This window comes from Phacochoerus africanus, chromosome 10 (genome assembly GCF_016906955.1).
Source record: "Phacochoerus africanus isolate WHEZ1 chromosome 10, ROS_Pafr_v1, whole genome shotgun sequence".
In the NCBI taxonomy this organism is placed as follows: domain Eukaryota; kingdom Metazoa; phylum Chordata; class Mammalia; order Artiodactyla; family Suidae; genus Phacochoerus; species Phacochoerus africanus.
Genome location: NC_062553.1, coordinates 74,776,593 through 74,795,066, shown reverse-complemented (window position 1 = coordinate 74,795,066; position 18,474 = coordinate 74,776,593). Strand labels below are relative to the sequence as shown.

The window sequence follows — 18,474 nt, the reverse complement described above, 5'->3', positions numbered from 1 at the left end:
CCAAAGAAGGTTCATGAGCAACAGAAGTTGAGAAAGTGACGAAGGTATCACAAAATTCTGCTTGGCGGAAGAAAGGGTAATGAGTGGCGACCAAGACTTCAATCACATCCTGCCTGAATTATTTAGGGTTCACAAGCAGCCCTCCGTGTAAAGTTTGGCTTGCCGTGTCCTTTTTCCTAGAAAGACAGAGCTGGTTATCTCGACCCCTGTAATTCACAGGGCAGCCATAGCTCTTCTATAACTTAAAGAGCAAACTCTGGTTTACCTTTCAGTCTCCTTCCTAAGGGTTAGTTAAGCCCCAACCTCAGGAGGAGAACTCCTCGGTTTGTTAAGATGAGGCCTTGAGCCCATCCGGCTAAGGCTCAGATGTGGAACTGGGGTTAACTCACAAAAATGAAAACTTCCCTGTGGGATGTTCACCTTCTTTTGAGAGGATCTGACCTTACCTAAGGCCTTTCTCTGTCCTTCTTCTCCAGAGCTATCTCAGGATCATGGGTAAGGTGATGGAGTTCAAGGCTAATTGTAAATGGCTAGTTACATGGCACTCCTTCCAAAGAATTTCATTACAATTAGGAGACTGGCCTTAACAAATGAAATATGAATGACAGATAATATGTAGTTCCCTCTCCAATTTCAGACTGATTAGTATATTTTGTGCTATATTACTTAGAAAATATTACCTTTCCTTTCTATCATGCTTTGCTCTGGGGTTGGGATGTATACCTTTCAAGAGGAAAGAGAAACAGCTCTAAGGAGTATCTTTTATTTAACATTTAACTCATGTGAAAGTCTCATTACATCTAAGAACATAGGTGGGATTTCTACTTATTTTGGAAGTCACTATTATTTCACCTAATGAAAGGAGCTGCAAGTTACTCTTAATTATGTTCAGGATCAATAAGAGGCCTTCAGAATAAGAAACCCATGAGTTGACCATAATTCAAAAGATCCAGGTTAATAATGTGCAACTGAGAAGAACCCTAATTTAACATTGAATATTGAGTTGAATATTCTCTTTTCATTGAAAAGGCAGGGTATCATGTGTAACATAAATATTTTCTCTATGGAATGAATAAATCAATTTTAGAAAAATGTGGTTTGCCTTTTAAATAATAGTTGTAGTAGGTACAGATAAAGAGAAATTGAATCTAAAATGACAAATTGAAGACAAAAAATGACAGGAGCAAGCAAAGAGCAAAAATATCAGACCTTGCAAATTGTCCTATCCCAGGCTCTGGGATCCATGTGCTTGGCCCTCTGGCCAGTGGAAAGATTCAGTAGATTTGCTGTGTAGCACTGGGGAAACCATGTCTGCTCCCTTATGATGGAGCATGATAATGTGAGAAAAAAGAATGTACACATGTATGTGTAACTGGGTCACCATGCTGTGCAGTAGAAAATGGAACAAAACACTGTAAACCAGCTATAATGGAAAAAATAAATAAAACTCATTATATAATAAAATAAAATAAAATAAAACACCCCTCCCCCCAAAAAGGATTCAGTAGATTTCTTGACTTCCTAGGTAAATATGGTTACCTAGATTGAATTTCATTCAATTCACAACTATCTACAAATGAGTCTTTTTTGCTTTGGGGCAGAAAGCTCATTTAAATTCATTTTAATGTTTTCTATTATGACATATAAATTTGTGTAGGGAAATAACTGAAAAATGAAAATGAATTACCATTCACGGAGGACTGCTGTGAATGGTAACCTGTTGGGGAGTAGTGAGATCCGGTCAATTCTTTGAAATCAGCTATTACTGCAGTGTTTGAAAGCAATGCTGACTGTATGAAAATGAAGTATGATGATGATGTTGATAGCAGTTTCTATGTATTTTTTACACACTGACAAGGTGTCAAACTCTGTTTTAAGTGCTTTATATGAACTGGCTCATTCAGTGCTCAGAATACCCCACTTGAGGGAGGCATAATTATTATCTCTAATTATTATTATTATATTATTATTATTTTGTCGTTTTAGGGCTGCATCTGAGGCATATGGAAATTCCCAGGCTAGGAGTTGAATCAGAGATGTAGCTGCCGGCCTGCACCACAGCCACAGCAACACGGGATCCCAGCCGCATCTGCAACCTATACCACAGCTCACGGCAACACCGGATCCTTAACCCACTGAGCGAGGCCAGGGATCAAACCTGCGTCCTCATGGATGCCAGTCAGATTCGTTTCCATTGAGCCACAACAGGAACTCCATTATCTCTAATTACTATCTCAGATTAGAAAACTGAGGCTGAAAGATCCAGCTGCCCAAGGACACACAGTGGCTGTCACTTAATCACAACATACACCATCCTCCATTTACTGCTAGCAAAGTACTTCAGGAAATGTACTATTGTTCAGGACTCATAACATTTAAATAAAAGGTTTTTTTTTTTTGAGATTTTTAAACTTAACTGACACTTCAAGAGTCCTAAATGATGTATCTTTTGGTATTTTACTACTTTTTGCTGTCTTGAAAGGCGAGTGTGTGTTTTAGTATATTTGAGTGTATTTTTCTAATAATATACTTTGAATAAAAACAGGCATCCTGGAGTTCTTATCATGGCTCAGCAGTAACGAAACCCGACTAGGAACCATGAGGACTTGGGTTTGATCCCCAGCCTCCCTCAGTGGGTTAAGGATCTGGCATTGCTCTGAGCTGTGGTGTAGGTCGCAGACATGGCTTGGATCCTGTGTTGCTGTGGCTGTGGCGTAGGCTGGCAGCTGCAGCTCCAATTTGACCCCTAGCCTGGGAACCTCCGTATGCTGCAGGTGCAGCCCTAAAAAGACAACAACAACAACAAAAACAAAAAGAGCATACCAAGAACTGGCTGGACTCAAAAATCCATAACTTAATCTGTGATATTACTCTTTGTTTAAGCCTTAGTTTTAATAAGCATTTTGCCAAAACAAGGGCAATATACACAACACTTGACACTCACCTGTCTCACAGTTTTCGGTCACCATCCCTTTATACAGATGTTGGCTGAAGGAAATCTTCACATCTTCTCCTTCCATGTGAATGACCAAGAGACCAGGGGGTTGTCCTCGCTGGCAACCCCTGGTCCATAACTTTCAACTTTCACCGGCACCCAGATAGGGAAATATTCTGAAGATGGACTTTGCCGAAGCTGAATTTCTCCTGTGTACTCATTCATAGAAAACATTGACTGGGGCTCTGCGAAGCTAAAAATGACAGTTCCATTGGGTCCCAAGTCTGGGTCACTGGCTCCCAGGATGGTGATGGTCTGGTTTGTAGGTGTTTGGGAGGAAAGAAAAATATCAACTGGGTTCTGTTCCCAAACCGGATCATTGTCATTAACATCCGTGACATGTACTTTTATGATCACCGTGCTGCTTCTTGAGCTCTGGACCCCACAGTCTCTGGCCACAGCCCTAAACGTATACTCAGATCTGGCTTTCTCGGTCAAGGTGGCGGCTAGTTCTCAAAGTGCCCGCCACGGGATCAATGGTGAATGCCCCAGAAGCCTCATCCATTAGAAAATACTCCATTTGCCCATTCAAGCCTTCATCCTGGTCAGCAGCGGAGAGCACAAGAAGCACGGTCCCCACATCAGCATCTTCTCTCACGGAGGACTGGTGATGGAGCCTTGGGAATGAAGGGCTGTGGTCATTGTCATCCAGAACTCTGACTTGCAGCTGTGCCATGGAGCTCCTGGGTGGATCCCCCAGATCAGAGCACAGGATGACTAAGGTGAAGTTGCTGACTTGCTCCCGGTCCAAAGCCCGAGTGGCTGAGAGTTCCCCTGAGGCTTCATGAATAGCAAAGTACCCATCAGTATTTCCATCTATTAAAGAAAACACATTCAAAATCCATTTAAAACTGCCAACATAGCAGCCCTTTGCTACCAATATATGTTTTAGAGTCATTCAACAAACATTTATTTCCTGATCTTTACCTCCTAGCACTTTTCTAAGTACCTTTGCAAGTACATGATAATTTTCCAGCCCCATAAGTGGCTTTCTGAAGTCAAGGTGGGACCAAGCGCCCAGGGCATGGAGCACAAAGACACAAAGCAGTAGTATTACATTCAGAGCCGAAAAAAGAGCCAAAGTATTTAGCCACATGTGTCTTTGTCAAGGGTAGGTTCAGTGGAGTGACTTCAGTCGAACACGTATTACAGAGGGCTAAGACATGAAAATGAAGTAAAGACATTAGAAACCAGAGGGTAGATAACAATTTTTAAGAAATTTGTGAAGTTTCCGTTGTGGCTCAGCAGTTAGCAAACTCGACTAGCAAGCATGAGATGCGGGTTTGATCCCTGGCCTCGCTCGAGTTCAAGGTCCGTGAGCTGTGGTGTAGGCTGGCAGCTACAGCTCCGATTAGACGCCTAGCCTGGGAACCTCCATATACTGCAAGTGCAGCCCTAAAAGAAAAAAAGACCAAAAAAAAAAAAAAAGAAAAAAGAAAAAGAAAAGAAAGAAAGAAAGATATTTGATTGTGAAGAAAAAGAGTCAAGGAAAGATAAATTTGATTGTGACGAAAAAGAGTCAGTGAATGATGGGAGACATCTATGCTTTTCAAGTTGGGAAAGACCTGGTAAAACACAAACAGTAAGAGACCATAGAGGGGGGCATGCTGACCACGTGGCAAAAGGAAGTAAATGGTCCAAAGAAACATCTGGATTCAGTGAAAGGGAACAGGTGCAGTCTGGGGGCTTTTTGCAGCTGGTCCTAAACAAAATACACAAAATCAGAAATTGAGAGTAAGCATTTAGAAAATTTTATAGCAACAGAGTTCCCGTCGTGGCGCAGTGGGTTAATGAATCTGATTAGGAACCATGAGGTTGCGGGTTCAATCCCTGGCCTTGCTCAGTGGGTTAAGGATCCGGTGTTGCTGTGAGCTGTGGCGTAGGTTGCAGAGGCGGCTCAGATTCCATGTTGCTGTGGCTCTGGCATAGGCCGGTGGCTACAGCTCCAATTAGACCCCTAGCCTGGGAACCTCCATATGCTGCAGGAGCGGCCCAAGAAATGGCAAAAAGACAATTAAAAAAAAAAGAGAAAATTTTATAGCAACATGACAAAATAATTTTATGTCTCTATCATACAATAATAGTTTTTAAAAAAGTGGGGCTTGCCTTTTGTATGCCTTTGTGTTTTTTCTCCCAATAATTCATATTTATTGTATTTTACAAAAGTATCATTAATCATGACAGATTGGACATAGAAAAAATCACAAACTCAGAGTTCCCATCGCAACTCAGCAGAAACGAATCTGACTGGTATCCATGAGGTTGTGGGTTGGGATCTCTGGTCTCACTCAGTGGATTAAGGATCCGGCATTGCCATGAGCTGTGGTGTAGGTCACAGATGCAGCTTGGATCCCCAGTTGCTGTGGCTGCGGTTGTAGGCCGGCAGCTGCAGTTCCAATCCAGCCCCTATCCTGGGACCCTCCATATGCTACGGGTGTGGCCCTAAAAAGACAAAAAGAAACCACAAACTCTGGTCCTTAACCACATATGCTTGGAGACATTCTAAAAAACAGGTGATGTTTACAAAGGAAGAAAAGTATCTATTTCACTGCAACAGGGAAGAAAGAGGTAAGAGTTGGGTTATTTATATAAGTTAATTTTGAGGGAGTATCATGCTTTTGGATGGTTTGCATGACAATATGTACAAACATTTAAAATAGATATGTGCTTGGAGTTCCCTCATGGCTCAGCAGGTTAAGGATTTGGCATTGTCACAGCAGTAGGCTGCTGTGACATGGGTTTGATCCCTGGCCCAGGAACTTCTAAATTCCACATGTACGGCCAAAAAAAATACAACAAAATAGATATATCCTTAGACATCATCATTCCACTTAATTTATCATGGAAATAACTGGATGTGTTCACAACAGGGTTTTGTTTGTTTATTTGTTTGTTTTTTGTCCATACCCATCATATGGAAGTTCCTGGGATAAGAATTAACACATGTTGTGGCAGAGACAACACCAGACCCTTAACCCACTGTGTCATAGTGGGAACTCCCATGACAGCATTTTTATAATAGCAGAATGTTCAATATCTAAATGAGCATAAAAGGGGCTGGGTAAGATAAGTGAGGTTATACATATGTATATGAGACATGCTGATATATATGTATATTCACGAACATGAATCATTTATACAAGATACTAATTTAAAAATGAGATAACAAAATAGCATACATAAATTATTCAATAGTGTAAGATTGGGGAATGCATTCACCAAGGTTCAGGGAAATTATTTTTCAAAATATCGAATTAGTTATCTCTGCAAGACATAAGATTTTTGTTTATTACTTTTGTTTTTCATAAATTATATATATATATTCTGCAATTATATATCACATTTTATAATCAGGGAAAAAAGACAATAAAACAATTCTTATTTTTGAGAAAAAGGGGTGGTACACAGGCAACAAGGCTTGGATATAGAATTTTTAGTGAACAGAGAACAATGGTGTCCAGAAGGTAAACTCAAGCCATTTTCCCAAGGCGTAAGACAGCTTCTCTTCAGCAGAAGCAGTACCTCAGCTCACATTATTCTATGTGTGCTCTGACATAGGCTAAAAATTAGATTCTTCCCTCTTTAGGTGAATAAGATGTGGCTTTCTCAGGCCGGCCAAGCTAAGGCTCATGTTATTCTACCAGAAATCTTAGGTCTCTGATCCAAAGGGTCACAAAATCATTAGCGGAAAAAAAAAAATCACAAAATTCTCTTTTAGAATAGAAGTTCCTAAAGACCTTGGTCTCTGGGGTGGGTTGTGGCTCTGAAGTGTTTCACTGGCCTACCAACCTGGGAATTGTTTTTCTACTCACGTCCTCTAGGCCTGAAAGAAAGTCCTGATTGCTCAAAATAATAAAAATCAGTGATCCTACGAAAGGAAGGAAAATAGAAAAAAAAGCTACCTGTTCCATCTGTACCTCCTCTAATGCAAGGAAAGAATAATCAGCAGAGTTGTCGATAGCAGATTTTTTGAGGCATTTGAAGGGCAGTGGCTCAGGGGTGACTGTGGGAGGGGGAGAAGAGGAGGACCAGGGCACCAAACAGGGTGTGTGCTGTGAATACTGCACTAGACCCTGAATGCAGAATGCTCACCATGAAGAGTTCCCAATGTGGCACAGCAGGTTAAGGACTGCAGAGGCTCAGGTCTCCGCAGAGACTTGAGTTTGATCCCCGGCCCTGCGCAGTAGCTTAAGGACCCAGTGTTGCTACAGCTGTGGCATGGGTCACAGCTGTGGCTCAGATTCCATCCCTGGCCTGGGAACTCCATATGCCGTGGGTGCAACCAAAAAAGGGGAGAAAAAAAAGAATACTCATGGGAGTTTCCCGCATGGCTCAGCGGTAATGAACCCGACTAGTATCCATGAGGACATGGGTTCAGTCACTGACTTTGCTCAGTGGGTTAAGGATCTGGCATTGCCATGAGCTGTGGTGTAGGCTACAGACGCAGCTTGGATTCCCACATTGCTGTGGCTGTGGTGTAGACCGGCAACCACAGCCCCAATTTGACCCCTAGCCTGGGAACTTCCACATGCCTCAGGCTCGGCCCTACAAAGTACAGCAGGATCTCATTGCTTATCCTGCTGTATAGCACTGGGAACTACATCTAGTCACTTATGATGGAGCATGATGGAGGACAATGTGTGAAAAAGGGTGTATCTATGAATATGTGACTGGGTCACTTTGTTGTACACTAGAAAATTCACAGAACACTGTAAACCAGCTATAATGGAAGAAATAAAACTCGTTTTTCAAAAAAGACAAAAAATAAAAGAACACTCACCACGAAGCATGTGTTAACCGAGTTGATCCATATCCCTGGGTGGAGGCGGGGAGAGGGCATTAAATACAGATAACACTTACCAACTATGCGATACCAAATAGCTCCGTTATCGCCAGCATCCAAATCGGAGGCCAAGACAGTGTAGATCAGCCCTGGCTCTTGGTTTTCCAGAACCTCAATGTCATGACCAGGGATGATCATCTCTGGCGAGTGGTCGTTTTCATCTCGCACAGAGCAGAGCACCGTGGCAGTGGCGGACAATGCAGGGACTCCCCCATCTCGGACGAGTACTGACATGGGACAAAAGACAGCACAGGTGCGGGCTGTTACGTCATACCCTAAAATACACTGTCCTAACCAGATGGCATCAGACCAAATGAACCGGGCAGCAACGGGCCAATCATATGCTATTTAAAGACACCCTACTGAAATGTAACATTTCACCACTCAACCTTCTGCTGCCTATTTTTGTTTGCTGGCTTGTTCAGCACCATCAAGGGATCCCTTACCTCGAAAGGTGAGAACATCCTGAACTTCTCTGTCAAGTGTGGTGGCAGTCACCACCTCCCCAGTATCAGGATTTATCGCAACAGCCCGAATGCGGCACCTGGCATGATTTCATACTGAAGCTTGGCATTGACTCCTACAGGAAAATATAGAGGAAAAAAATTAGCCATTAGCCCTTTGGGGTCCATCCATCCATTCTTCTTTTTCCTAGGACGTGTCCGGTCATTGCTGAAAAAGGCAAGACACTTGACCTTCACATTAAGGTCAAAAACAAAACAACGACAACAACAGACACAACTCCTTTGGCTGGTCTTGCTCAATAAAAGCCTCGTGGGCTGAAATCCTTGATTTTCAAAAGTCTTAGGAGACTTCCCGACAGTGAATGCTTAAGATTTTTTCCCTCCCGTAAAAAATTTCTTATGAGTGTGCAACCCTACAACATATTCCTAATTACTCCTGCTAACAGCCCTGATTGTGGTTTAATGGCATAATTGTGCACTTGCAGGGCCAATGAGCGTTTCTGTTGGTGGACCCTCTGCTGCAAAGCTTGTGTCCAGCTACATTACGCTGTTCATCCTCCAGCACAGCAGGCAAGCACCTAGAGTTGTGTGTTTTTGCTTCACTTTGTTCTCTGCTTAGCATTCAATCTCCTATCTGGAGTGAGAAATGTGGTACCACGTTAGTATGCATTTCTGTGGTTTCATTTCTCCGCTGAGAGGAGCGTCACGTCATTTCCATCACGGCTTGTAAGATCACTCCTGCCATTAACTTGAAGCAGTTCATCCCATGACATTGCAGCTGATCTGCACTTCACACAGTCCCTTTTAATCATGTTCCTACGTTCTTTTCTTCACTGACAGGAATCTAGTACTTAGCATACATGATTTTACACTTCATAAAAGATGAAATACTCTGCTTTGGACTTAACAAAAAACTTCAATTTCAAATTTCCATCTTGCCTGTCTTTTTTTTTTTTTTTCTTTCTACAGCTGCACCCATGGCATACGGAAGTTCCCACATTAGGGATCGAATCAGAGCTACAGCTGCCGGCCTGCACCACAGTTCACAGCAACACCAGATCCTTAAGCCACCAAGCAAGGCCAGGGATCAAGCCTGCATCGTCATGGATACTAGTTGGGTCCGTTACCACTGAGCCACAACAGGAACTTCTTGCCAGTCTTAAAAGTAAGTTTTCATCTGCTGTGCTCTAGTAGCTATAATATAGCACTGGGTGCTGGAAAAGTGGAATATAATGCTAGTTTTATACAAGAATAAGTACCCATGACTTTGTACTATGTCACTTGAAAGAGAAAGGATATTTGGGATAATCTATAGGCATTTTAACAACCTTGAGAAAGACGTCTCATAAAATACCATCAATATATGTGATGTGGGGAGTTCCCATTGTGGTGCAGTGGAAACGAATCCGACCAGGAACCAGGAAGTTTTCAGGTTCGATCCCTGGCCTTGCTCAGTGGGTTAAGGATCCAGCATTGCCGTGAGCTGTGGTGTAGGTCACAGACACGGCCCAGATCCCACGTTGCTATGGCTGTGGTGCAGGCTGGCAGCTGGAGCTCCGATTGGACCCCTAGCCTGGGAACCTCCATATGCTGTGAGTGAGGTCCTAAAAAGCAAAAAAAGAAAAAGAAAAAATATATATAGCCAGAGGTCACCACAATATTTCGTTCTATCAATAGGCATTATAATAATAATGAATTATTATTATATTCATGATTATTTAACTATCACAGTGATTACTTTTGCTCTCATAACAATCACATTATCTCATCTTCGGCCAAGACATAATTTCCAAAAATTCCAGATTGTTAACATTTGTTATTTCTGGCTACGTCATCCTACACGATGAAAACAGGGACAATACCTACATCCTTGTTCCTCAAATACTTGGTGAGCATCATTAGCTCCAAGCACAGTGGTGAATCAAAGAGGTATGGCCCCTGCCTTCACCGAGCTTTCATGGGGAACATCTTTTTAAATTTTTGGATCTTTTATTTATTTTTATTTTATTTTTTGTCTTTTTCCTTTTTGCCTTTTCTAGGGCCGCTCCTGTGGCATATGGAGATTCCCAGGCTAGGGGTCTAATCGGAGCCGTAGCCACCGGCCTACACCACAGCTCACGGCAATGCCGGATCCTCAACCCACTGAGCAAGGCCAGGGATCGAACCCCCAACCTCATGGTTTCTAGTCGGATTCATTAACCACTGCGCCACAACGGTAACTTCTGGTCCTTTGTATTTGAAACAAATCCACCCATTTATAATATGATGCTACTACACATTACACATATTATATATTTTAATTTTTTAAATGATTTTTGTTTTTTCCATTATAGTTGGTTTATAGTGTTCTATTTTCTACTGCACAGCATGGTGACCCAGTTACACATACATGTGTACATCCTTTTTTCTCACATTATCATGCTCCATCATAAGTGACCAGACATAGTTTCCCAGTGCTACACAGCAGGATCTCATTGCTAATCTATTCCGAAGGCAATAGTCTGCATCTATTAACCCCGAGCACCCCATCCATCCCACTTCCTCCCCCTCCCCCTTGACAATGAGTCTATTTAATTTTTCATCCCTAACACTTGCCAAAGCTAGAAAATGTCTTTACATGCTTAAACATAAACACAAATCTTTAGAACTTCTCTTCCTCTCATTCATCCAATTTTCTCGATGTACTTTACCATTGTACCCAGTGATGACTTTTTAGAAACTTTCAGATTTTATTATTTCTGTGATTCTATGTAGCTTTTTTTCCCTAAGAGAATAATCGACTCAGCTTCAATCTTTCTAGTATATTATTAAGGATAAATAAGAGTATTATTTATAACTGCAGTTTGCACAAATACATTTTCACACTCCCAACTTCACACCTTTCATAACTTAATGTGAGACAAAAGTAAAGTAGTATACTATGGCTCTTTTAGAATTCAAATTTAGGTCTTTTCTCTTCTTCTTGGTACACTTAGAATCCTCCAGAGCAAACCCAGTCTCATCAAACTTAGTTTCCAGTGAGAACTAAGGAAATGAAAATAAAACAGACATGATTTAGTCTAATTCCATTGCCTTACTAAGAAAATTGGAAATCTGGATCTGAAGATATTCAGTGATGTACTTGTAACACACCCAGTGAAGGGTGTGTGTGTGTGTGTGTGTGTGTGTGTGTGTAATCTGCTCTTGGACCTCAAGACCTACAGCCCTGCGATCTCTTCATTTCTCCCACTCTAGGATACTCCTCCTGCACTCATCTCCTTCCCTCTCCAGTTCAGTCCCAGGCACTAACACTTTAGCAGTCTTGCAAACTTCCTCAGGTCCTGTGGCTTTTTGCTCAAGAAGCCCAGGAAAACCCCAGTCCAAGATCATTCCAACCACATCTCTTCCCTTCTGGACTATCCAGCAGGTACCTGGGGCTGAAGAAACTTCAACAAAGCATAGACAGAGGCCACTGAAAAGTCACTGTGACCTGGTAATCTTTCCAAACCTCCTTGGTCGCCCCTCTCCTATTCACGTCTTCCCCCCAACCACCTCCTGGCTCAGTCTCACAAATTACTTTCCTTCCTATGCCCCAGAGAAAAGGGAGGCACTGGGGAAAAAACTATCACTTCAACTTTCTGCATCGATACTCAACTCCACCTCCTGCTTTCCGTCTCAACAGCAGAAGTAATGCTTCAAACACTCTCTTGACATTTTCCTGCCAGTTCTAGTCTTTCTCATGCATATATTTTTCTCCTTAAAGTATATTCTTCTCCGGCTGTAAGAATCAAATTCTTTTCCTTCTCTTCTTAGCCAAGCTTCTTTTAAAAAGTCTCTGCAGCTAGCTTAGAACCACTGCCATCATCTTGATAGTCTTTGTACAGTCACCCATGAGCTTCTGGTTGTTAAATCTTCCGACCATGTTTAGTTCTTACCTGACTCGTCTTCTCTGTGGCTTCAGATATTGCTGACTGATGTTTAAAAAAAAAAAAAAAAAGAAAGAAAGGAACAAAGAGAAAGAGAAGGGGAGAGGAAAGGAGGTTGGAAGGAACTCATTCCATCTCCCTCCCAATTCACTGGCTTCAGTTTCCACCCATATGTAGATAACGCCCACTTGTCTACATTGAGCTCCAGTTATTTGGTTGGTTGATTCACTCACCATGTGTTCATTTATGCAACACACATTGACCGAGTGCCAGGCACTGGAAAGATACCACTGAATCATAAGTAATTATCTTGGTGCTCAGAGTTCCCCTCTAGTCAGGAAGACAATTAAATCAATGAATTACAGACAGTGTGGTGGAATGTATGAAATCACTGAAGAGGTGGATCAGGGAAGACTTTTCACAGTTAGATAGTTTGTTCATGAATTATCTCATTCAACACACATAGGGAAGGATACATTAGGAGTTTGGGAGTAAAATATATACACTACTAAATATAAAATAGATAACCAACAAGGACCTACTGTAGAGCCCAGAGAACTCTCTCAGTATCCTGTAAAAACCTATAATGGAACAGAGTTCAATAAAACATATATATTATATATATTTATATAACCGAATCACTTTGTTGTTCATCTGAAACACAACATTGTAAATCAACTATATTTCAATAAAAATTAAAAAAAAAATACACAGAGAGAGTTCCCGTTGTGGCTCAGCAGTTAATGAACCCAACTAGCATCCAAGAGGACGTCGGTTCGATCCCTGGCCCCGCTCACTGGGTTAAGAATCTGGTGTTGCCGTGAGCTGTGGTGTGGGTGGCAGATGCGGCTCATATCTGGCATTGCTGTGGCTATGGTGTAGGCCAGCAGCTGCAGCTCCGATTCAATCCCTAGCCTAGGAAATTCCATATGCTGCAAGTGTGGTCCTAAAAACAAAAACAAAAAAAGACAAAAAAGAAATACAGAAACATACAGAAACAGTGATAGCAGATGCCAAGGTACTGTACCAGGTGCTGAGGATGTAAGTGCTGGAAAGGAGACAGATTCTCTGCTCTCGAGGTGCTCATAGGATAGCCCTGGATCCCGATGAGCAAGCAGGCAACTTATGGGTAAGTGTGAGCTGCCTTCTGTGTAAGCAGAGACACTAAGGATGAATGGGTTTTCACAGGTAAGAGCGACGGAAGAATTAACTTCCAAATAAAAAACACCCCCCCGTACCGCAGCTGGCAAAGCCCCCTGTGATATGGACTCTGCTTGTTTCCCCAAGCTCTTCTCAGACCCTTGCTCCTTCCTTGCATTCCTGGCGCTCTGGCTTACCCTGTGTTCTCTGACTGTGCCAAGACTCTTTCTGTTGAGGCCTTTGTGGTTGCTGCTCCCTCTGCTAGCTCCTCCCTTGGTTCTCGGCACAGCTCTGAACTGCTGTGACTCGGGTCTAAATCCACTCTTCCCTACACTGCCCTGTGATGCTGGAGCAGGGGATCTGCTACCTGAGCCCCTTCTAGGGTCTGCGCAAAGGGCCCCTTGAGGGAGACTGGAGGTCACAAGAGAACAGATGGGACATCTCCTTCCTGTCCTCTAGCTTCCCTTATCAGCAGTGACCTTGCCCCTGGCTGCAGGATTACGGGTAGTAGCTTATAGTTATCTTTTCTGGCTTACTTCAGGATTCTGTCTCGCTTATCAGCCTTCCAACACCTGTACTGTAATATCTGGTTTTCCTGACCACACCTGACTGATACGGTACTTGGCACCACAAGCTGTTCCCAGGTATCAGGGATTCTGAGGTGGGTTTGGTCCCATCTTTGGCCTTAGAGGCAGTTGAGGGCGTTCTCTGGTCACAGGAAACAGAATAATAGTAATTGATCATTTACAATATCATGATCAATTAAATTGTCATCAGTGTTTGACTATGACAAAGTGACTCTTAAAGGATTCCTATTCTTTAAAGGGCCAAATGGGGCTGACTTTGGCCATGGTCAGTAAAAGCAGGAGCAGGATAGGAGCTGGCTGTCTCTGAATGCAATGGGAACTTATAGAAAGAAAATGATGAGCTGAGGTTTTAAAGTCCCAGCTCAAGTCAGGGCCAAAAAACCAGAAATCTTCTGAGAAAGCCCCCAAATTAATCTCTCTGAAGATCAGAACCAAACTGAGGGGCAGACACACTACACACATAATACTACTTGCAAGAAGGTACCACTTCACCTGAAGACACATAACTAGAGTCAGATCTCAACATACTGCAGACAGTTATGTGTAAATATGATGCAGTCAGAGGCAGCTTATAGTTTTAAAAATATAGTAAGATTTTTCTAACTTACACTGGAATAAACCTGGGGAAAACATGTGGAAATCAATTCTAGGGATGTGAGACTCAGGGAGAGAAAATAGTAGTTTGGTTTAGGCCGGATTTATGATGTGGTGTGCTTACAGAGATTCTGAATTTAATGTGTTAGCTCATAGAAGGATAGTTCTTTTTTTTTTTTTTTTTTGCCATTTCTGGGGCCGTTTCTGCAGCATGTGGAGGTTCCGAGGCTAGGGGTCTAATTGGAGCTGTAGCCGCCAGCCTACACCAGAGCCACAGCAACGCGGGATTCAAGCAGGGTCTGCAACCTACACCACAGCTCACGGCAACACCAGATCCTTAACCCACTGAGCAAGGCCAACCTCATGGTTCCTAGTCGGATTCGTTAACCACTGAGCCATGACGGGAACTCCAAGAATGATAGCTCTTGATGGTCTCTTTTGACTGGTTGCACTCAGTGGTGGCCCATCATCACTGAGGCTGAGATGCCAGATCTTCCTTTGCATACTATACAGTAGAGATCCAGAGCTCAAGGAAAATGGAAAAGAACACTGGCATAGATTTACCAGGCATGACCTGCCCACCCCCTCCTCTCCCTACATTTCCAACAGTTCTGAGGACTGTCCCTTCATAAAGACCTTAGGAAAGCCCCTGCTTAGATGCATGCCAGCATCCTTTAAAAGCCCTCTGTAGTTGTCTTCCACATACGCTGTGGATGATGGTGCCATGGGCCACTTTTTGAGAACCAACACTCTCTACCAATTTGTAAAGACCATCAGAAGTGATCCGCTTTTACCCAGAAGGAACAACAGTACATCTTTACATAAACTCCTCCACTAGCAGCCACCATCTATTCGGCAGAGATAATGACCATCTCAGCCTCCTGTCGATCCTCACCCTGATCTGCTATGGGGATGTCATCATAATTGGATCTGATGACCAGAAACCAGCACGTTAACTCAGATGTCTTAATTACATATATCTCTTAGCCCACTGGTTGGTAAACTAGAGCCCATGGCCAAATCCAGCCTGCCCCCTCTATTTTGTAAAGTTCCATTGGGACCCAGCCACATTCATCCACATTCATTACTTTATGTATTATCTATTGCTGTTCTTTTTTTTTTTTTTTTTTTTTTGGCCACTGTGTGAGGCAGCTTGATGTGGGATCTCAGCTCCCAGACCAGGGACTGAACTCAAGCTGCAGCAGTGAGAGCACAGAATCCTAACCACTAGACCACCAGAGAACCCCCAATATGGCAGCTGTCTTGCTCCAATGTCAGAGCTGAGTGACAGAGACCATAGAGCCTACAAAATCTAAAACATTCACTGTCTTGCCCTTCACAGGGAAAGGTTTGCAGAACCCTGTCCTAGAGTGAAGGTTAGCAAGCCACAGGAATTGAGGACACAGAAGAAAGCTGGAGAGTCACTTATTAAAGTGCCCGGTTATTCAGCTGAAACAGAAGAGAATTTTATCCTCAAAACTATGAGGAATTATTACAGAATTCTGACCAGTGGAGTGTTGTTTTCAGATTTACTTTCTACGAAGATCATTTTTCATGTAATTCCTCAACTGGATGATGCCTCCACAACTCAAACCTTTCTAGAGCAAAAAGAGGATTGTGATTGACTGATTGAATGAAGAAATAACAAAGGACGAGTTCTGAGGACTGAAGGCAGCTTGAAGCAGCCTATTTCATAGGTGATCTGCTTTCTCAGATCATACAGTCAAAAATACTTCCTGAACTCCTACATCATATCTTGCATTAGCTTAGGGACCGGGGATAAAATACGTTCTGAATCCACAAGTTCACAGCTTAAAAAGGAGCAGGCAATTAAACAATCATATAATCCCAATACCATGTATTAAATGAAAGTGGACTATCTTTCAAAGTTTCAATAATGATTGTCTCTGCGTGAGTGGTCCTTTTTTTGTTTACTATGTTATTAATTCTAAGACACATTTCCCCCTAATTTTAATATTTCTGAAGTTAGACACATCTTACATCTAACGATGTCTTAGATTCAATGAATTCGATGCAATCGTGTCATGGTGGCATTTCTCCTTTGCTCCAACTGTTGGGGACATTTGTCGTCCAGCACAAAACAATGTCCAGGAAACCAAGATAAGGGTAGAGTTTGTTCAAGATAAATCTAGACACAAAATACATTTTGATGGGGTAGAAAATAAAATGCCACTATAAAAATTTGACCTCTTGGTATTGTGATGTGCTGTTGAATGATGTGTTCACCACGAAGGAGCCAGTGCATAGCCAGGTCTGAGTCACCCTCCCAGGGCAGGGCAGAGGCGGGGGAACCTCCCTTTCCTCCTGGGACTGAGGGGAGATGCCCTGTGGGTGGGTCCTTTTTCACGAACAATGGAGCTCTTGTTGGTGGCACCAAATGCTGTGCCGGTTTCATATCTGAGTTAAAACATGGTAGTTGTTTTTCCCATTTAATACAAGAAAAATCCCCTGTGAGAACCAGTGTGAGTCATACATCATAAACATTCAGTGCTCAAATTCCTATGGGCTTTGAATGCCAAACAGCACTACAGGCTTACATTTTAAAAACCTGCATTGCAGAATGCTAGAAAACACATGTTAACCTTTCTAGGCTTCAGTAAGGCTAGAGAATTTTTTAAAATATACAGTATAAAATAAACCATTCATAAATTCCAATATGATGCCAGTTATGTTAATAATCCTGATTACGTCATTTAATTCTCGTGCATAATCCATTTTCATTAACTTAACCCAACAAGCACCAAAAAAAAAAAAAAAAAAGACTCCGGAAAAATATGTTCAAAAGCACATGCATACACTCAAATTCACATGCCTTTATACAACTGCCTGCTTAACAGATCTGGCCTCACTAAAAACACAGATTTCCAGTAAACCAAAATTGTCTCCAAAACTTGTGAGGGTTCATGAGACTCAGGAAGATGCTAGCTAATGTGTATTTCAAACATCCACAAATGCAAAGCCAGAAAACCAGAAGTTTTGCATCTAAATTCCCTGGCAAAGCTTAATCTCTAGAATAATGAACTTTCAATTCAATTATAAGTAACAGATTGCAGATTATTCATTCCAAAGAAAATAACACTTGGCAACATGACAGTAAAAACTGGAAAGCCTATTAAATGGCAATCATCTTTAGTTGACATATGAAAAAGTGAGAGAAATTCTTTTCTTCTTCAAATATTAAGGCAAATGAATCCTTTTATTTAAAAAAATTATTTATTTTTTGCCACGCAACATGGCATGCAGAAGTTCTCGAGCCGGGGGTCGAACCCATGCCAGAGCAGTGACAACCAGGGAACTCCAAATAAATCCTTTCAGTAGAGTCTATTATAAAGAATAAAATTAATCAAATAGAGTAAGGTCAAGGGGAAGAAGCATTTTACAGACTTGAAATGACTGCTAAATCACACAACATCCGTGACGGATCAGCATAAGCCTGTGGGATTTGGGAAGTGGTTTCTGTATTGCCCAGAGCTCAGGGTTACTCAATTTATACCAGAGAATGCGCTCAGAGAACTTTACTAAGCTGCAAATATTAGAGGCACGGAGCTTATGTATATTCTCCATTGTTTCTATCACCGAAAAACCACACCACCAGAAATGTGCTAAATTCCTGAAGGGAGAATTAGGACCAGCCATTGTTAGCATTGTTAGTCCTTTAGTTGAGAGAGTAAGCAAAAGTCTTTGATGACACTGCCCCGCTCTGGTCAAAAGAGAAAACTGGGTTGGCCCTTGAAAGTTTTCCTAGGATCGCAGAAAATGTACTTCACTAAAAGATGATGCTTCCCAAAAAGGGCAAAGCATCGAGCTGGTATATCACTGTTTAAAAGCTCAATTCTAGAATGTACCTTTTACCCTTTCGATGAACAATTTAGGAGGAAAATGTTAGTGTTGATACTCTTATTTCCATAGAAACATCTGTTATAAC

General features: G+C 42.0%; 1 protein-coding gene across 1 annotated transcript in view; it reads right to left on the bottom strand.

The window, feature by feature from the left end:
- Positions 1-18,474, bottom strand: part of DCHS2 (dachsous cadherin-related 2) — a 275,809-nt gene that overhangs the window by 60,141 nt on the left and 197,194 nt on the right. Inside the window, 7 exon segments of the mRNA XM_047799487.1 lie at positions 2,945-3,041; positions 3,043-3,090; positions 3,092-3,421; positions 3,423-3,811; positions 7,856-8,065; positions 8,285-8,362; positions 8,365-8,418. Of these exon segments, the coding sequence (XP_047655443.1) occupies positions 2,945-3,041; positions 3,043-3,090; positions 3,092-3,421; positions 3,423-3,811; positions 7,856-8,065; positions 8,285-8,362; positions 8,365-8,418 (1,206 nt within the window).